Source organism: Haliotis rufescens, unplaced genomic scaffold, assembly GCF_023055435.1.
Source record: "Haliotis rufescens isolate VD_foot unplaced genomic scaffold, xgHalRufe1.0.p SCAF_72, whole genome shotgun sequence".
NCBI classification, from domain to species: domain Eukaryota; kingdom Metazoa; phylum Mollusca; class Gastropoda; order Lepetellida; family Haliotidae; genus Haliotis; species Haliotis rufescens.
The window spans coordinates 340,040-363,654 of record NW_025964364.1 but is presented as its reverse complement, the minus strand read 5'-3'; the positions used below and the strand labels follow the sequence as shown (position 1 = coordinate 363,654).

Here is a 23,615-nt window from a genome sequence, read left to right as displayed (position 1 = left end):
TAGACACTAGTCACACACAAGTTCATATCAAACTAATCAACCTATCATAAACTTACATCACATTGATCAACTAATGGTGTAAATGGTATGATGCAGAATGTGAGGGTCTTAAAAGGAAAAGATGCAGGGCACTCAATAAATTCAGGAGATGTAAAGATAAGGACTCACTTAGAGAATATTATAACATAAGAAACAAATATATAGCTGTGTGCAAAGAAAGGAAACAAGAATATTTACATGATAAGCAACAATCCTTAGAAAATAACATTCATGACCCTAAACTATTTTGGTCAGAACTGAAAAGTCTAAGCAAACATCAAAAGGCAAATAATATCAACATTAAGGATTGGTACATTTTCTTTAAAGAATTATTACTTTCACAGATACTGATCAGAGCCCTGAAAATCAGTTCCAGGAGTCACAAGATAATACTCAGACTCAAACAGATACTCAGTTTGCAAATGATATACTGGATTCCCCTATTACCAGAGATGAGATTTTAGAGAGTATACACCATCTTAAATGCAACAAATCACCAGGAATGGATCAGATTATTCCTGAGTTTTTTAAACATTCCTCAGATATCATTGTACCGTACCTTGAACTTATATTTAATGTTATATTAGAAAATGGAACATTTCCAGATGCATGGTCAATAGGGATACTTGTGCCAATACATAAACAAGGTGATCTAAATAATATAAACAATTACAGAGGTATTTCACTGCTAAGTATATTTGGTAAACTATTCACAAACATAATAAATAAAAGGTTAGTGTTTTGGGCAGATACCCTCAACAAAATCAATGAAGAACAAGCTGGATTTAGAGAGGGCTATTCAACTATTGACAACATTTTTATCCTTCAAGTTTTAGTTAACAAATACCTCAGTGTCAAGGGTGGGAAACTTTATGTGCTCTTCGTTGACTTTGCCAAGGCATTTGACTCAGTGCAGAGACATAAACTATGGAACCTTTTAAGATCACATGGCCTCAGCTTTAAGATGAACAAACTATAAGGTAGCATTTACGAGAATATTAAGGTGTGTGTGCGAAACAATAATGAGATTTCAGAAACATTTATTAGTCAGGAGTAAGACAAGGATGCATCTTAAGCCCATTTCTCTTTTCTTTTTTCATAAATGAACTGGCTGTACAAATAAATACCAACTGTAATTATGGTGTTCAGCTCCATCCAGATATTACACAGATATTTTTACTTTTATTTGCAGATGATATTGCCCTCTTTTCACAAACAATCAAAGGACTGCAGTGTCAAATTAATGAACTTGAAAGTTACTGCAATAAATGGAAGCTAACAGTAAACATGAGTAAAACAAAATTTTTGGTATTTAAGAATGGAGGTCATTCATCAAGTAAAGAATATTGGTCCTTTAAAGGACAAAAAATAGAAACTACAGGATTTTATAAATATCTTGGTGTTTACTTCAGTAGAAACTTGTCATGGCATAAACATTTGTATCAAGCTGCTTTACAAGCAAGAAAGGTCTTTGTAAGTATCCACAAGAGTTTGAAAGTTTTAGAAACCATTTCTCATCAATCATTATTTAAAATATTTGATATAAAGATACTCCCCATTTTATTGTATGGGGCAGAAGTCTGGGGTTTACAGCACTTTGATGCCGTAGAAAAGATTCATTTATATGTTTGCAAAAAGTATCTAGGTGTTAAAATAAACACTTCCAGCTTGGTGGTGTATGGAGAATGTGGAAGATTCCCTCTCTATGTATATTCAAATATAAAAGTTATTAAATACTGGCTGAGACTTATTGACATATAGTTGCCCAAAAAGTGTTATAATATGATGATAGTTTATGATAATAATGGGAAAAGAAACTGGGTTACAGGTGTTAGAGAATTACTTTTCAGTTGTGGCTTTGGTGATATTTGGCAAAACCAAAATGTGTATTCCAAATCAATGTTTATACTTTCATTAACCCAGAGATTAAAGGATATTTATTTACAATCTTGGACTGCATCATTGACTCTAACAAACAAGTGCTCTTATTACAAAATGTTTAAATCAGAAATAATTATGGAAGATTATTTATCAAAAGTTAATGTTAAAAAAAATTCGAACGGCTCTTTCACGTTTTAGATGTTCTTCTCACGACCTTTTGATAACAACAGGGCGCTATGCAAACATTCCTGTGAAGAAAGAATCTGTAATCTATGTAGTTTAAACTCAGTAGAAGATGAATTTCTTTTCTTACTTGTATGTCCAGTGTATTTACAACTTAGAGAAAAATACCTGCAAGCTTATTATTACAGGTACCCTAATATTATTAAATTTGTTACACTGCTGTCAAACACAAAAAGAAGTATCTTACAAAATGTTTCCATGTACATATATTATGCCTCTTTATACCGACAGAACCTTATGAAAGAATAATCTTAGCTGCTTGGTATTAGGAAACTATTGTGTACATACATTAAGTACACTTTTATAGATATTTGCCATTTGAATAAACTACAAACAAAAGAGTTAGAAATGGTATTAAACTATTAGGCTGTCATATGATATTGTGGGACGTGATATTACAAATGGTTTAGTATAGTTATATGTATATGAAATGATATGAGGTGACATGACATGATGTGATATGATATGATACGTGTTGTGGTGTGATATGATACATGAGGGGATATGATGCAATATGTTATTTGTATTATAGAAATTGGGTAAATACTGTTTTTTAGTGTACATATTATATGGCTTGCGGTCTTCCAGTGTTGAATAAATATTGATTGATTGATATGATATAAAGTGGCATGGAATGACATTGCATTATATGGTATGATATGATAAGATATGATGGGACAAGCTATGAAATTGCTTATGTGTTGTGTGATATGACATGTTGAACTGTGATATAATATAGGTGTGATATATGGTACGATGGTATGTATGGTATGTTATGATATGATAATGGTATATGAAATAATACTATATAGTATGATCTTATAATAATGATACAATATGATATGATGTTATAGAATATGTTGTATGATATAACAAGTTGTGATATGGTAAAATAGAAATTATGAAATTACAGGGTATGGTATTGTACTGTATGTGTGAAATTATGTGACTGTGTTGAGATGCGAGGTGGAATGACGTGAGGTGATTTGGTGAGATATGTACATAAATTGTATAAAACTGTATATTCTTCAAATTGTACTATAGGCATGTGGCCTCTTCAGTACGTGAAATAAAGATTTGAAGATCAACTAATCAAACGAACATTATACTAATTAACCAATCTCAACCTTACAATATACTGGCCAATTTATCACAAGCTAACATCGAACTAGTGAACCAATCACAATGTCTGCAAATGGACCTGTACGTTGAAATATCCCTGTTAGCGTTCCCTTCAGCGGAGCAGCATATACCCTCGACATACGTGTACTTTGTAATTCATCTCAAGCAATGAGTTTCTATTTATCAATGCAATCAATGAAAATCATCACCGGATGAATATATTTGATCATATATTCTGCAGACATAAGCACGTCTGTATTACGTTTCAGATAAAAACTTATCGCAAAAACAATAAAGTTTCTACAAAATGTCCCCAGGTTCAACAATGTAGTTTGGGATGCGGTGATGCCCCTGAGACAGACTCCTCTGTACCCCGACCCCGGGCCTGGCAGTATTTCATGTGTTACACCCCACTGATCAAGCACCGAAAAAACCCTAAAAAACTGATATAACTCTAAGATAATGTTATCGCCCATGTGTAACAAGGCTTTAACAGCCCGAACACGGCATTCGCTCTTGGCCACTCCACCGCCGTGACGAGCAACAAGGCGACTCCACTCCTTGGGTGTGATCGTCGACGGAGACTAAAATTAATGTTAACAATGGAAAGTTTTGGTGTTAAACTTACAAGTATTCTACTTATTCTCGCCTCTGTCCAAGAGGTGAGAGGTCACGGCTATCTGTTGACCCCCCCTGGACGGTCCAGCTTGTGGAGGGCGGGGTTCTCCGCCCCCATCAACTACAACGACATGGAACTGAACTGCGGGGGTCTAGGAGTGAGTTACAATTGGAGCTTGTTTTGTTTTCAAATATTATTTCATCGTACAATATATTTTCTACTACCAAAGTAGACACAATTTACGGATATTTTTTTTATTTGCTGTTATAGCGACGTTTTTACTCAAGAGTTTCTAATCTTTAACATTAGTTATATTAAGTAATGTTCTTCTGATGTATTTTTGATGCATGTGTTTGTAACGGGAGAAGAGGAAAAAAAGGTCAATACATCAGTGCGTTCTGATACTTCATATATTAGAATATTTAAAAAGTGTTTTGTTAGAATTTATGTGCGGTTTGGAAACACGGAAACAATTTGGTATGTTGGATAAATGAAGAATTCCGTTGAAGGGGTTTGCACTATAACAATACCCCTGAACGCCTTAGAGCGTTTGTCCTCAAAAGCGTTTTAAAAATAGTGACAACACTGAAAGTCAAGTCTTTGAAAGGCATCAAGAAGTGAGACACGTAAGGAAGAGTTCAGGAAGTTATGGATGTCAGCTTCTTTATTTTGAGGAACACAACGTTTCGGAGTATATACTTACTCCTTCATCAGGTGAATGAATGCTATGAGGCAGACAGCATATACACTCTTCAAAAAACAAAAAAAGAAACGCACAGGTATGTTGTTCATTGAACCCGACTACACAAAAAACCCGGTATATAAATTGCATATATGTTATTGGAAAATGTTGGTTGCCTGATATTCGACAAACGGTGCGTCAAAACGCAGCCATTTTCGGTTTGCAATGTCTTAAACAGCATTGTTTTCACACTTTTCAATTTTCACTTCCATTGTCTATTGCTAATCACCTATCAGTGCCAGTTATCTGTTGGCTTCCATTGTTAAGTTTCCACCTTTTTTTATCTTATTACTTTTGTTGTTCTTACGTGTACATATATATGCTCTCTGCTTCATGGCATTCATTCACCTGATGAAGGAGTAAGCATATACCCAGAAACGTTGTGTGCCTCAAAATAACGTAATTCCTCCTTACAACATCCCCCATCATTGCATATCTCGACCAAAATAAACCCTTCATTCTCACAACTGCAAATAGGGCACATTTGAGGCCAACTTGATTCTCATGGCATAACTTGTAATGATGTTGTTGATGCATGGCCTTTGACACTTCAAGCATGTTTCCTTGACATTGGTCCTGTTCTGTTTTTAGGAACTAGCACTGTTGGTTGGTAACGTTTCTTTTACTCACCAGATTAGGTTATTGCAATGAACTATTAAAATATATGTTCAGGGTCGAGACTTATTATAGAGACAGTTATTTTTTTTCAAGCAGATGGAGGCTGAGTTTTCTATTTACACAATATTATGAGCTGTGGGGTTTGTTTGTTTGTTTGTTTGTTTGTTTGTTTGTTTAAAAAACGCATCACACCCCCCCCACCCCCCACCCCTAGAAATCAAAATGTTCGGCCTCATCGAGTTAAAACTTGTGTTTTTAACTCCTCAAAAGGTCCCAGAATAGCTGAAGAATACTTGTTGACTATTTCCATCACCACATTAAGATGGTTCCCACGTGTCACAGGCAAGTGAACCTGAACTTGTAATTTGCTTTACGTTAGCAGCATTTTCTACCCAGTACGTAACAGCAGGTTCTACCCAGTACGTAGCAGCAGGTTCTAACCAGTACGTAGCAGCAGGTTCTACCCAGTACGTAGCAGCAGGTTCTACCCAGTACGTAGCAGCAGGTTCTACCCAGTACGTAGCAGCAGGTTCTACCCAGTACGTAGCAGCAGGTTCTACCCAGTACGTAGCAGCAGGTTCTACCCAGTACGTAGCAGCAGGTTCCACCCAGTACGTAGCAGCAGGTTCTATCCAGTACGTAGCAGCAGGTTCTACCCAGTACGTAGCAGCAGGTTCTACCCAGTACGTAGCAGCAGGTTCTATCCAGTACGTAGCAGCAGGTTCTATCCAGTACGTAGCAGCAGGTTCTATCCAGTACGTAGCAGCAGGTTCTACCCAGTACGTAGCAGCAGGTTCCACCCAGTACGTAGCAGCAGGTTCCACCCAGTACGTAGCAGCAGGTTCTATCCAGTACGTAGCAGCAGGTTCCACCCAGTACGTAGCAGCAGGTTCTATCCAGTACGTAGCAGCAGGTTCTACCCAGTACGTAGCAGCAGGTTCTACCCAGTACGTAGCAGCAGGTTCCACCCAGTACGTAGCAGCAGGTTCTATCCAGTACGTAGCAGCAGGTTCTATCCAGTACGTAGCAGCAGGTTCCACCCAGTACGTAGCAGCAGGTTCTATCCAGTACGTAGCAGCAGGTTCTACCCAGTACGTAGCAGCAGGCTGTATCTCCTTGCTATTCTCGTGTTTCAGAATCTGTGGGGCAACAATGGCGGGCGATGTGGGACGTGTGGCGACCCCTATCAGGGGCCCCTGGCAAATGACGGCGGCCGGTACGACACTGGAGTCATCGGCCGAGTTTACAGACAAGGTGACGTCATCGACATCGACGTGGTGATAAGGGCCAATCACCTTGGCTATTTTGTACTGCGACTATGTGAAGAGGGCAGTTTGTCTAAGGAGCTTCTACAGGCCTGTCTTAACAAACATGTGCTGACGCTCGGGACGCCATCTGGTGATGTATTGCGGTACTACATCGGTGATGAAAGTAAAACGTACAGGTTCAAAGCCACCTTACCGCATGACGTCACGTGTCGCCACTGCGTGCTGCAGTGGGACTACAGAACAGGTACGTGTAACCATGGTTACTATTTGCGGAAAGGTCAATAATGGTATATATTGTGTTCATCTTGAGAAAACAACATGCATTAACATAGATGAATCGAAAAGACTTAACATGGTGGTTGTAAACTCGACAGGGGTTAACGACAATAACAAACTTGTTTAAGGACATATTGATTGTAAACTTTCTGAAGACTTAAAACTAAACGTTATAAGTTAATACACATGACAATACACCACGTAACACCCGTGAAGATCCGGGGTAGAATAGGTCTTCAGCAACCCAGTTAGTACACATACAAATACACCGCGTACGTTAGTACACATGACGATACACCACGTTAGTGAGTACACATGACGATACACCACGTTAGTTAGTACACATGACGATACACCACGTTAGTTAGTACACATGGCGATACACCACGTAAGTGAATACACATAGCAATACACCACGTAAGTGTGTACACATGGCAATACACCGCGTAAGTGAATACACATGGCAATACACCACGTAAGTGAGTACACATAACAATACAACATGTAAGTGAGTACACATCACAATACACCACGTACGTAGTACACAATACAATACATCGCGTGAATTAGTACACATGGCAATACACCACATAAGTAAGTACACGTGGCATTACACCGCGTGAATTAGTACACATGGCAATACGCCAAGTATGTTAGTACACATGGCAATACACCACGTAAGTTAGTACACATGACAGTACACCACGTGCGTGAGTACACATGACAATACAACACGTAAGTGAGTACACATGACAATACACCACGTGCGTGAGTACACATGACAATACGACACGTAAGTGAGTACACATGACAATACACCACGTAAGTGAGTACACATGACAATGCAACACGTAAGTGAGTACACATGACAATACACCACGTGCGTGAGTACACATAGCAATGCAACACGTAAGTGAGTACACATGACAATACACCACGTGCGTGAGTACACATGACAATGCAACACGTAAGTGAGTACACATGGCAATACACCACGTGCGTGAGTACACATAGCAATACACCACGTAAGTGAGTACACATGACAATACACCACGTGCGTGAGTACACATGACAATGCGACACGTAAGTGAGTACACATGATAATACACCACGTGCGTGAGTACACATGACAATGCAACACGTAAGTGAGTACACATGACAATACACCACGTAAGTGAGTACACATAGCAATACACCACGTAAGTGAGTACACATGGCAAAACACCACGTAAGTGAGTACACATGACAATACACCAGGTAAGTGAGTACACATGACAATACACCACGTAAGTGAGTACACATGACAATACACCACGTAAGTGAGTACACATGACAATACACCACGTAAGTGAGTACACATGACAATACACCACGTAAGTGAGTACACATGACAATTCACAACGTGCGTGAGTACACATGACAATACACCACGTAAGTGAGTACACATGACAATACACCACGTATGTGATTACACATGACAATACGCCACGTATGTGAGTACACATGACAATACACCACGTAAGTGAGTACACATGACAATACACCACGTAAGTGAGTACACATAGCAATACACCACGTATGTGATTACACATGACAATACACCACGTAAGTGAGTACACATGACAATACACCACGTATGTGAGTACACATGACAATACACCACGTAAGTGAGTACACATGACAATACACCACGTAAGTGAGTTCACATGACAATGCAACACGTATGTGAGTACACATAGCAATACACCACGTATGTGATTACACATGACACTACACCACGTAAGTGAGTACACATGACAATACACCACGTAAGTGAGTACACATGACAATACACCACGTAAGTTAGTACACATGACACTACACCACGTATGTGAGTACACATAGCAATACACCACGTATGTGATTACACATGACACTACACCGCGTAAGTGAGTACACATGACAATACACCACGTAAGTGAGTACACATGACACTACACCACGTATGTGATTACACATGACAATACGCCACGTATGTGAGTACACATGACAATACACCACGTAAGTGAGTACACATGACAATACACCACGTAAGTGAGTACACATAGCAATACACCACGTATGTGATTACACATGACAATACACCACGTAAGTGAGTACACATGACAATACACCACGTATGTGAGTACACATGACAATACACCACGTAAGTGAGTACACATGACAATACACCACGTAAGTGAGTTCACATGACAATGCAACACGTATGTGAGTACACATAGCAATACACCACGTATGTGATTACACATGACACTACACCACGTAAGTGAGTACACATGACAATACACCACGTAAGTGAGTACACATGACAATACACCACGTAAGTTAGTACACATGACACTACACCACGTATGTGAGTACACATAGCAATACACCACGTATGTGATTACACATGACACTACACCGCGTAAGTGAGTACACATGACAATACACCACGTAAGTGAGTACACATGACACTACACCACGTATGTGATTACACATGACACTACACCACGTATGTGAGTACACATGACAGTACACCACGTAAGTGAGTACACATGACAATACAACACGTATGTGAGTACACATGACAATACACGACGTAAGTGAGTACACATGACAATACACCACGTATGTGAGTACACATAGCAATACACCACGTATGTGATTACACATGACACTACACCACGTAAGTGAGTACACATGACAATACACCACGTAAGTGAGTACACATGACACTACACCACGTAAGTGAGTACACATGACAATACACCACGTAAGTGAGTACACATGACAATACACCACGTATGTGAGTACACATAGCAATACACCACGTATGTGAGTACACATAGCAATACACCACGTAAGTGAGTACACATGACAATACACCACGTAAGTGAGTACACATGACAATACACCACGTATGTGAGTACACATGACAATACACCACGTAAGTGAGTACACATGACAATACACCACGTATGTCATTACACATGACAATACACCACGTATGTGAGTACACATGACAATACACCACGTAAGTGAGTACACATGACAATACACCACGTAAGTGAGTACACATGACAATACACCACGTAAGTGATTACACATGACAATACGCCACGTAAGTGAGTACACATGACAATACACCACGTAAGTGAGTACACATGACAATACGCCACGTAAGTGAGTACACATGACAATACACCACGTAAGTGAGTACACATGACACTACACCACGTAAGTGAGTACACATGACAATACACCACGTAAGTGAGTACACATGACACTACACCACGTAAGTGAGTACACATGACAATACACCACGTAAGTGAGTACACATGACAATATACCACGTATGTGAGAACACATGACAATACGCCACGTAAGTGAGTACACATGACAATACGCCACGTAAGTGAGTACACATGACACTACACCACGTAAGTGAGTACACATGACAATACACCAGGTAAGTGAGTACACATGACAATACACCACGTATGTGAGTACACATAGCAATACACCACGTATGTGATTACACATGACACTACACCACGTAAGTGAGTACACATGACAATACACCACGTAAGTGAGTACACATGACACTACACCACGTAAGTGAGTACACATGACAATACACCACGTAAGTGAGTACACATAGCAATACACCACGTATGTGAGTACACATAGCAATACACCACGTATGTGAGTACACATAGCAATACACCACGTAAGTGATTACACATGACAATACACCACGTAAGTGAGTACACATGACAATACACCACGTATGTGAGTACACATAACAATACACCACGTAAGTGAGTACACATGACAATACACCACGTATGTGATTACACATGACAATACGCCACGTAAGTGAGTACACATGACAATACACCACGTAAGTGAGTACACATGACAATACACCATGTAAGTGAGTACACATGACAATACACCACGTATGTGAGTACACATAGCAATACACCACGTAAGTGAGTACACATAGCAATACGCCACGTATGTGAGTACACATGACACTACACCACGTAAGTGAGTACACATGACAATACACCACGTAAGTGAGTACACATGACAATACACCACGTATGTGAGTACACATAGCAATACACCACGTATGTGAGTACACATAGCAATACACCACGTAAGTGAGTACACATGACAATACACCACGTAAGTGAGTACACATGACAATACACCACGTATATGATTACACATGACAATACACCACGTAAGTGAGTACACATAGCAATACACCACGTAAGTGAGTACACATGACAATACACCACGTATGTGATTACACATGACAATACGCCACGTAAGTGAGTACACATGACAATACACCACGTAAGTGAGTACACATGACAATACGCCACGTAAGTGAGTACACATGACACTACACCACGTAAGTGAGTACACATGACAATACACCACGTAAGTGAGTACACATAGCAATATACCACGTAAGTGAGAACACATGACAATACGCCACGTAAGTGAGTACACATGACAATACGCCACGTAAGTGAGTACACATGACACTACACCACGTAAGTGAGTACACATGACAATACACCACGTAAGTGAGTACACATGACAATACACCACGTAAGTGAGTACACATGACAATACACCACGTATGTGAGTACACATAGCAATACACCACGTAAGTGAGTACACATAGCAATACACCACGTAAGTGAGTACACATGACACTACACCACGTAAGTGAGTACACATGACAATACACCAGGTAAGTGAGTACACATGACAATACACCACGTATGTGAGTACACATGACAATACACCACGTATGTGAGTACACATAGCAATACACCACGTATGTCATTACACATGACACTACACCACGTAAGTGAGTACACATGACAATACACCACGTAAGTGAGTACACATGACAATACACCACGTATGTCATTACACATGACAATACACCATGTGAGTTAATACCCATTACTGTACACTACGTGAGTTAGTACACATGACAATATACCATGTGAGTGAGTACACGTGACAATACACCACGTAAGTAAGCACACATGACAATAAAACCACGGAAGTTAGTACACATGACAATACACCACGTAAGTGAGCACACATGACAATAAAACCACGGAAGTTAGTACATATAGCAATACACTATGTAAATTTGTACACATGATAATACACCATGAACGTTAGAACACATGACAATACATCGCATGAGTTAGTACACATGGCAATACACCACGTTAATTAGTACGCATGGCAATACACCACGTATGTTAGTACACATGGCAATACACTACCTTTATTAGTACACATGATAATACGCCACATACGTTAAAACACGTGACAATATACCACGTAAGTAAGTACACATGATAGTACACCAAGTAAGATAGTACACATGGCAAAGCACCATGTGAGTTAATACCAATGACGATATACCACGTAAGTTAGTACACATGAGAATACACCACGTAAGTTAGTACACATGGCAATACACCGTGTAAGTTAGTACACATGACAATACATTGCGTGAATTAGTACACATGGCAATACACCACGTTAATTAGTACACATGGCAATACACCACGTACGTTAGTACACATGGTAATACACCACGTACGTTAGTACACATGGTAATACACCACGTATGTTAGTACACATGGCAATAGACTACGTAGGTTAGTACACATGATAATACACCACATACGTTAATACACGTGACAATATACCACGTAAGTTAGTATAGATGACGATACACCATGTGAGTTAATACCCATTACTGTACACTACGTGAGTTAATACCCATGACAATACACCACGTACGTTAGTTCACATGCCAATATACCACATAAGTAAGTAAACTTGACAGTTCACTACGTAAATTGTTACACATGACAATACACCGTGTAAGTTAGTACACATGACAATACACCAGGTAAGTTAGTACACATGACAATACACCGTGTAAGTTAGTACACATGGCAATACACCATGTGAGTTAGTACACATGACAATACACCACGTTAGTTAGTACACATGGCAATACACCGCGTAAGTTAGTACACATGACAGTTCACAACGTAAGTTAGCACAACATGACAATACACCACGTTAGTTAGTACACATGGCAATACACCGCGTAAGTTAGTACACATGACAGTTCACAACGTAAGTTAGTACACATGACAATACACAACGTAAGTTAGTACACATGGCAATACACCATGTGAGTTAGTACACATGACAGGTCACAACGTAAGTTAGTACACATGACAATACACATCGTAAGCTAGTACACATGGCAATACACCACGTAAGTAAGTACACATGACAGTTCACAACGTAAGTTAGTACACATGACAATACACCACGTAAGTTAGTACACATGGCAATACACCGCGTAAGTAAGTACACATGACAGTTCACAACGTAAGTTAGTACACATGACAATACACATCGTAAGTTAGTACACATGGCAATACACCGCGTCAGTTAGTACACATGACAGTTCACAACGTAAGTTAGTACACATGACAATACACCACGTAAGTTAGTACACATGGCAATACACTGCGTAAGTTAGTACACATGACAGTTCACAACGTAAGTTAGTACACATGACAATACACCACGTAAGTTAGTACACATGGCAATACACCACGTAAGTTAGTACACATGGCAATACACCACGTGAGTTAGTACACATGGCAATACACCGCGTAAGTTAGTACACATGGCAATACACCGCGTAAGTTAGTACACATGGCAATACACCACGTAAGTTAGTACACATGGCAATACACCGCGTAAGTTAGTACACATGGCAATACACCACGTAAGTTAGTAAACATGGCAATACACAACGTAAGTTAGTACACATGGCAATACACCACGTAAGTTAGTACACATGGCAATACACCGCGTAAGTTAGTACACATGGCAATACACCACGTAAGTAAGTACACATGGCAATACACCACTTAAGTTAGTACACATGGCAATACACCGCGTAAGTTAGTACACATGGCAATACACCACGTAAGTTAGTACACATGGCAATACACCGCGTAAGTTAGTACACATGGCAATACACCACGTAAGTTAATACACATGGCAATACACCACGTAAGATAATACACATGGCAATACACCACGTAAGTTAATACACATGGAAGTTGTGTGTCACAGGAAACAACTGGGGGTCGGACGAGGAAGGCACTGGGAAGGGATTCGGGCCTCAGGAGCATTTCATCAACTGTGCCGACATCCGGATTGACTCAGCTGACGGCGCACCACCGCCACAGACGACAACGACATCAGTGTCCACTACAGCTTCAACGACTGAAAGTACCACATCAACGACCACATTGATAACTACATCTGCTGCCACATCTGCTACAACCTCTTCTACCTCCACGCTTTCTACGTCTGCCACGACAACGACCAAGCCGACCTCTCCGACGACAACATCCGCAAAAATAACATCTCCGACAACGTCTCCCACGACAACGACTTCACCGACAACTACAGTATCTCCTACACCACCATCAATCACCAGTCCTCGTCGTGGTTGTCGTTCCCGTGGTGTGTGGGCGGGGCAGAAAGGAATGGACCAGTGGTGTGTGGTCCATTGTTCCTTTGGCTTTTGCCCTGATTCACATTGTATTTGCAATTGAAAACGTAAAGCAAAACCGGGAATAAATATATGTTCTCCTTTCATGAGCTTTTTAATTCACATACATTGGCACGAGCACTTGTATCACACACACACACTACACACACTCTTCTGTCACACACACTACACACACTCTTCTGCAACACACACTACACAAACTGTTCTGTAATACACACTACCAACACTGTTCTGTCACACATACTACACACTCTGTTCTGTCACACACACTACACATACACACTACACACACTGTTCTGTCATACACACTATACACACTGTTCTGTCAGACACACTACACACTCTGTTCTGTCATACACACTATACACACTGTTCTGTCATACACACTATACACACTGTTCTGTCATACACACTACACACACACTACACACACTGTTCTGTCACAGACACTACACACACTATACACACTGTTCTGTCAGACACACTACACACACTGTTCTGTCAGACACACACTACACACACTGTTCTGTCACACACACAACACACACACTACACACACTACACACACTGTTCTGTCATACACACTATACAAACTGTTCTGTCATACACACTACATACACACTACACACACTGTTCTGTCACACACACAACACACACACTACACACACTACACACACTGTTCTGTCATACACACTATACACACTGTTCTGTCATACACACTACACACACTGTTCTGTCATACACACTATACACACTGTTCTGTCATCAAACACAACACACACACTACACACACTGTTCTGTCACACACACAACACACACGCTACACACACTGTTCTGTCATACACACTATACACACTGTTCTGTCATACACACTACATACACACTACACACACTACACCCACCGCTCTGTCACACACACTACACACACTGTTCTGTCACACACACTACACACTCTGTTCTGTCATACACACTATACACACTGTTCTGTCATACACACTATACACACTGTTCTGTCATACACACTACACACACACTACACACACTGTTCTGTCACAGACACTACACACACTATACACACTGTTCTGTCAGACACACTACACACACTGTTCTGTCAGACACACACTACACACACTACACACACTGTTCTGTCATACACACTATACAAACTGTTCTGTCATACACACTACATACACACTACACACACTGTTCTGTCACACACACAACACACACACTACACACACTACACACACTGTTCTGTCATACACACTATACACACTGTTCTGTCATACACACTACACACACTGTTCTGTGATACACACTATACACACTGTTCTGTCATACACACAACACACACACTACACACACTGTTCTGTCACACACACTACACACACACTACACACACTACACACACTGTTCTGTCATACACACTATACACACTGTTCTGTCATACACACTACATACACACTACACACACTACACACACTGTTCTGTCATACACACTATACACACTGTTCTGTCAGACACACACTACACACATTGTTCTGTCATACATACTACACACACTGTTCTGTCATACACACTATACACACTGTTCTGTCAGACACACAACACACACACTACACACACTACACACACTGTTCTGTCATACACACTATACACACTGTTCTGTCAGACACACAACACACACACTGTTCTGTCAGACACACACTACACACACTACACACACTGTTCTGTCACAGACACTACACACACTGTTCTGTCAGACACACAACACACACTGTTCTGTCAGACACACTACACACACTGTTCTGTCAGACACACTACACACTCTGTTCTGTCATACACACTATACACACTGTTCTGTCAGACACACAACACACACACTACACACACAACACACACTGTTCTGTCAGACACACACTACACACACTGTTCTGTCATACACACTACACACACTGTTCTGTCATACACACTATACACACTGTTCTGTCAGACACACAACACACACACTACACACACTACACACACTGTTCTGTCATACACACTATACACACTGTTCTGTCAGACACACAACACACACTGTTCTGTCAGACACACTACACACACTACACACACTGTTCTGTCACAGACACTACACACACTGTTCTGTCAGACACACAACACACACTGTTCTGTCAGACACACTACACACACTGTTCTGTCACACACACACTACACACACTGTTCTGTCAGACACACTACACACTCTGTTCTGTCACACACTCTACACCCACCGCTCTGTCACACACACTACACACACACACTACACACACTGTTCTGTCACACACTCTACACCCACCGCTCTGTCACTCTGAAGACCAGCGAGTGGCGGCCCCCGCGTTACCCAGGGGGGATATTGCGTGGTCAATGATCGCTGCAAGGAGTAGCACTTGTGAAGATTGCTAGAAGTCAGGGTAGTCTGGGAGTTTACTCCAAAAAATACATTGTCCCGGAAAAAGTCATTACGTCAGTTTGATGTTATACAAATCAGACAGCTGATGAACCTTTTTTGATGGGATAACTTCAGGATCGACTCAGACAAACCAAACAAATATAGTTCATAGCCACGGACGTCTTAATTCAACACACATGTCACATGACCAACTCAATATCACAGAACATGATGTCCATGATACAAAAACAACTCTGCCCGACTTCACATTTCGTACAGAGACAGAGAGGAACAACTTAGTCATATCTAAAAAGGAAATTGAAGACATAATACAATGTTTGTCTCTGAACAAAGCCTCCGGACTGGACAAATTTGTTAATTATTAAAGAAAACTGTATATGCTATCAGCGAAGCATTGTGTTTACTGTTCAATATGTCACTACAATCAAGTATATTTCCATCAGTGTGGAAAAAAGCAAATGTTGTGCCATTATTTGAGAAAGGTGATCACACTATCGTTTCTAGTTATAGACCGATATCACTCATTAGCTGTTTAGTAAAATTGTTTGAGAGAGTTGTGTTCAAACATTTATATAATTACTTTCACGAGAACAAATTGTTGTATAAGTACCAATCTGGGTTTCAGGCTGGTCACTCAACTGTCCATCAACTAATAGAACTTTACCACCAAATTTGTACAGCGTTAGATAACAAAGAAAACTATTGTATTGTATTCTGTGATGTATCAAAAGCCTTTGATCGTGTATGGCACAGTGGGGATGTGTTTAAATCAGAGAGGTATGGTATAAAAGGCCATTTGTTAAAATGGATTACCAGTTACATAAGTAATCGTAGCCAAAGCGTATTTGTGAATGGGCAAATATCCAAACCAAGATACATGAAGGCTGGCGTGCCACAGGGGTCCGTGCTTGGTCCCTTACTCTATATTGTTTATGTAAATGACATTGCTGATACATTACACTGTATGACAAGACTGTTTACCGACGATACATCGATTGGCATGTCATATCCAATGATAACAGTGTACTGGAACGTTCCTTAAGCACAAATTTAGCAATCTTAAGTGAATGGGCGAAACTTTGGCTCATAAGTTACAATCCCGAAAAGACTAAATCGGTTCTATTCTCTCGCAAAGACAACAATGGAGGTCTAAAACTATATTTCAACGGAAAAGAAATCAGCTCTGTAAACAGTCAAAAGCACTTGGGTGTTGTACTTGAAGCCAGTGGCAAATGGTCTTGTCATATAGATACCATAATTAAAACAACTTTCAAGATGATTTACTCAATCAGAAAACTCTACTTCACAGAAATACTATGAACAATATATATAAAATGTTCATAAGATCCCACGCATGTGAGGTTTGGGATGGTTGCACCGAAGGACGAAGTGAGAAATTAGAACAATTACAATTAGAAGCTGCACGCATTGTAACTGGTCTACTTAAATATGCCCCCAGGCATTCATTATATTACGAAACCGGTTGGGAACCCTTAGTTGAGCGTAGAGAGAAACGTCAACTTTGTCTTTTCTTCAAAATTAATCATAACATGGCCCCTTCCTATCTAACAGATATTCTACCCAAAACCGTTGCTGCAAAAAACTCATACGGTCTCAGAAACTCTGAAAACATCAGTGTTCCTCTCATAAGACTAAGACATTCGTGTGAATCCTTTTACCCATCGTCTATCCCATTGTGGAACTCTATTCCGTTATCAGATCGAAATTCTACGATTTCTTGTTTTAAAAATTCGTTACAAAAGCACCACCCAACGTCACCTGCGTACTTCGCATACGGAAAAAGAAAATATAATATCTTACACACAATACTGAGATACATGTGCAGTCAATTGAATTATGATTTTTATAGAATTGGTATAAAAGATCACCTGAACTGTACATGTTCGAATACATGTGAAAATGCATATCATTATTTCAGGGAATGTACATTGTTTAGTCATCAGCGTGAAATTATGTTAAACAGCCTTAAAAATATTGTTCATAACATACCTGTTGATGTACACTTACTGTTATACGGCAATGCAGATCACGTTGTTACAGAAAATGAAGCTATATTTAAGGCAGTACAACATTATATATGTACAACTAACAGATTTGTGTAAAGAAGTGTTCATTCAACAATGTATATTGTATATATATATATCGCTCTCCCTCTCTCTCTCTCAATTTGAAATTGTGTGTGTGCGTGTGTGTGTGAGAGAGAGTGAGAGTGTGTGTGTGTGTGTGTTTAAGCTGATGGTACATTTAAATTTACAATTCACATGTACACTTTCCTTTCTCTCAAACATGAATTCATTCAATAAAACATACAATAATAATACTTACATGCATTAGATAAGTTATTTCAGACGTTTTACTCAAACCCCTGTAGCTTTAAATAAATTGAAACTTGAGTCAATGATGATTTACACGTAGATTACTTTAGCAGTATTTGGGTTGAATTTACTTGTTTTCCTTACACGCATACAGTACAACAAATAGCATGTGCATATATAACAGATAATCTCGCCTGATGCAGGGGAAGGGGAATTCCAAGTAGGAATCAGAAAAGCGGTCAAGCAGTTGGAATATTACAATCAGAGTGATATGTTCTACTCCTATCTGATCAATCTTGATTAAATTAGCTTGACACTGGTTCTGGTTTGATGCAGAGTGCTGTCAACTTAAATCTTAGAAATGCATGCTACTAAATCGTTTCAGATCATTCAAGAGTGACTCAAACTTAAAAGAGTATATATGTGCAAAAACTGAATTCAGAAAGCAGTGTAAAACTAAACAAAATGAGTATGAGATACATATGAGTCAGAAATTAACCGAGGCTGCAAATATGAGTGATTGTAAAGAGTTCTGGAATATTATAAAGCACTATTTGAGAAGTAACGCACGACAAGGTGATATAACCCCTGACACTTGGTTTAGATATTTTAAGAATTTATTAAATCCAGATTTTAACAGAGATGTAAATGAATTTGATAAATCAGTTCAGGAATGTTTAGATTCCCATTCATGTCAACAATGTAATTATATGCCTTTTACTGACCGGCTCTTATCGGGTGAAATTACTGAAAATGAAATTAAAGAAGCTTTAAATGGGTTAAAAGTGGGTAAGGTGGCCGGTGAGGATGATATACCCCCCGAATATCTGAAAAGTATAACAAATTTCATAAACCCTTATCTTAGGCAGCTTATTAATAAAATTCTAGGTACTGGTGTTTTTCCAGATTCCTGGAATATAGGAATGATTATTTCTTTACATAAATCTGAAACATATCTGATCCAAGCAACTATCGAGGTATTTCTCTCTTAAATGGGTCAGGCAAATTCTTTTCTGTTGTTATTGAAAAACGTATTAGAACATGGTTAGATGTGAATGACCTGTTATCAGAATCCCAAGCTGGATTTAGACCCAACTATTCTCCATCAGACAATATATTTATTCTTCAATCTTTCTGGACAAAATATCTTATTAAACCCAAGGGCCGTTTTATTGTGCCTTTATCGATTTCAGAAAGGCTTTGACTGTGTGGATAGAAAGAAAATGATGTTTTTTATTAATTACTAAAGTAGTACCAGGCAAATTGTCAAACGTTCTACAGAGCATGTACTCATCAGTTAAGGCATGTATCAAGACAGATAAAGGAATCTCTGAATGTTTCAGAACTTCAGCTGGTGTAAGACAGGGCTGTGTACTCAGCCCTGTCCTATTTATATTTTTCATAAATGAACTTGTAACTGAAATGTCTTTGTGTCACAAGATATAATTGATATAATGCTGTTACTATTTGCTGATGATATTGCTTTATTATCATTTTCAGTTAGTGGCCTCCAGAAACAGTTAAATGTTCTCCAGCTATATTGTGAGAAATGGGGCCTTGAAGTAAATTTGGAAAAGACAAATGTTATTGTTTTCAGAAAGGTGGTATTTTAAATAAATTTGAAAAATGGACGTATCGTAATAAGACAGTCAATGTTGTTTCATATTATAAATATGTAGGATTGACTGTATCTTCTCGATTAGCATGGTCAACAGCATGTATGCAGTTGGCTCTGCAAGCATCTTAAGCCTTGATTTCTGTCTATAGAGTTTTTAAAGAAAACAAATTTATATCTTTCCGAGTTGTTTCGGACATTTTTGAAAGAAAAATAGCACCAATTATTCTGTATGGTTCAGAAATATGGGGATGTCATTATAATGAATCGAAAGAAAACATTCATGCCATGTACTTTAAACGTTTTGTAGGTGTCGGTAACTATGCCTCTAACAAAGCCATTCTAGGAGAAACTGGTCGTACCAGTCTTTTTGTTTCATCCCAGCTACAAGCAGTTAAATACTGGATAAAGCTGAAATAGATTTCCTCTTCATTGTTATAATATGTTAAAAGCCTTGGATGAAAAGGGTAAATATTGTTTATGGGTGTCTGATATCAGGAATATTCTTTGTATGTCTGGTTTTTCTCTTGCATGGATATCTCAAGATGTTGGAAATGATAAATTATTTATCTTCATGCCTTAAGCAAAGATTACTTGATATATTTTCACAAGATTGGCACTGTCAAATATCATCCTCAAGGTTTTTATGCCATTATACGAATATAAAATCATTACTTGTTCCTGAAAAATATGTATCTGTACTTCAGGATATCATTACATAATTTTAATGTTAATAATCTTAGAAAGAAAAATGTACAAGATAAAGAAAGTAGTTTATGCGTTATTGAAGGCTATGTTGAGGATGAGTTTCATGTACTTCTCATTTGTAAATATTATCAGTTTCTTAGAAATAGATACCTCCCTATGATTTCAACTATGTACAAAGATGAACAACTGATGAATTGTTTTTTGAACTCCCGCAATGCTAATACAATATCATCTCTGTCAATATTCCTGAAGAAGATTTTTGAAATTAGACGTTAATATTTTATGTAAACTTATTATTACCTACACGTGACTGTACAATGTTGATGCAAAAAACAAACCACTTCTGTACTATAGGACATGTGGCCTAAAATATTGAATAAACTTCTGTCTATCTGTCTGTCTGTCTGATTGACACTGAACTATTGAGCTAAACAGATATCAAACTCTTCAATCTTCTTTGTTCTAATGGGTAACTGTTGGTTTCAAAATGATCAAAACGTCCATTAGTTAAAATAGGAAACAGTACACCTAATGTTGTAACATCAAATGTCAATAGAACTTTGACCGACCAATGAAATCATTAACCAGTATCGTCATTAGCCAATCAGAAAGCAGGTTTTTCGAGCTTTACAGCACTAGTTTCGAACTGTTTGAATTCCATTCCCCGCTGAGCTTTGAAACATAGTTTGACAATGTTCACGAAATAGGAAAAAAAGACATTTTTGGCATAGAAGATATCTAAAGTTGTACGGCAGTACTTTCTTCTGTTTCAAATGTTTATCCCACTGAAGCAAGAGACAGACGATGGTTTTTGACGGAATCACTTCAAAGGGAGGAAATAATTTTAATGAGATTGGAATTTTACATTCAGTATTGATTGAATCAGCCGACATACTGATGTTCCAACTCTACCTCACCACCCTTGATAACATTGGAATGAGTAGTTTGTGAGTAGTGTAGATGAGTAGTTTGTGAGTAGTGTAGTCTTAAGTTTTATTAACTATGTGGATCGGCAGCAAGATGCCATCCCATAATGACGAAACTTTTAAACCGCATAATAATGAAAATATTCTCTGTTATTTTACTAATACACAATTGATAACCTTATTTGGATGGTTTTACATCCTTGATAAGATAAATGCCTTGCGGTAATTCTCACTACATGATAATTTTGGAGGGGCACAAAAACGCCCTGGCAGCTTTCTCAAGTTCTTTTATGGTCTAGTAATTGTCCATTGTTATACACTAATGTGAACATTTATCTTAATGAAATCTTTTTCGTTGTATTAAAGGAACATCAATAGCAATTAACATGGATATTGGAAAGGTAAAGGATACAATACAAAATTAGTTGCAGTGGCCAAAGTATCTAAAGATGTTGCTAAGGACTGGTTAAAGAAACAAGCAATAATGCAAATATACTTGCCACCCCCACGATATATTCTGAGGAATAAGTTTGATATTTTCACAACTAATGAAGTTCATCAGGCTGATCTTTTGTTTCTTGCGCATGATAAGGTAAAACGCCAAATATATAAATACGCTTCAACTGTAGTAGGTGTAGCTATTTGGCACACAGAGGTTGAACCACTAACCTAAAAGGATTCAACTAAGTAGCTAATACACATGGCCGCATATAGAAACGTGGATCCTTATAATGTTATAAACGTGGATCCAAAGTTATTCCAAGTAAATCCTGGACGCGAGTTTATGGGATCAGTAACTAAACTATTAACAAAACACTATGTTGCAATCAGGTGTGCCGAAAAAGAGGCCCACAGTAGCAAATCTGTTGTTGAAAGATTTAACTGAACATTATCAGAATGCTTGTTTGGATATCAATATGCTCAGGAGATGATGATGACTGATTAAAAAAATCCCAACTGAATGGGTGACATCTGATGCTAGTAAAATGAGATCTGTGACTTCTGAATCTTCAGCACCACGGAGAGGTAAAGAACAAAAACCTCCAGGTACAGTAAACGTAAAATACTTATACCAGCCTGGTGAAC

General features: G+C 38.8%; 1 protein-coding gene across 1 annotated transcript; it reads left to right on the top strand.

The window, feature by feature from the left end:
- Nucleotides 1-3,810: 3,810 nt before the first annotated feature.
- Nucleotides 3,811-14,576, top strand: LOC124125977 (mucin-5AC-like). Its single transcript, XM_046489400.2, has 3 exons — nt 3,811-4,061; nt 6,401-6,776; nt 14,048-14,576. The coding sequence occupies exons 1-3, from the start codon at nt 3,879-3,881 to the stop codon at nt 14,533-14,535; spliced, it is 1,047 nt and encodes a 348-aa protein (XP_046345356.2). The 5' UTR covers nt 3,811-3,878; the 3' UTR covers nt 14,536-14,576.
- The last annotated feature ends 9,039 nt before the right edge of the window (nt 14,577-23,615 follow it).

Bases quoted from the DNA above. Each gene is read 5' to 3' on its own strand.
- LOC124125977 (XM_046489400.2), top strand. From the start codon at position 3,879: ATGTTAACAATGGAAAGTTTTGGTGTTAAACTTACAAGTATTCTACTT. The intron at 4,062-6,400 runs GTGAGTTACAAT...CTCGTGTTTCAG, and splicing joins TGAACTGCGGGGGTCTAGGA to AATCTGTGGGGCAACAATGG. The intron at 6,777-14,047 runs GTACGTGTAACC...TGTGTGTCACAG, and splicing joins GCAGTGGGACTACAGAACAG to GAAACAACTGGGGGTCGGAC.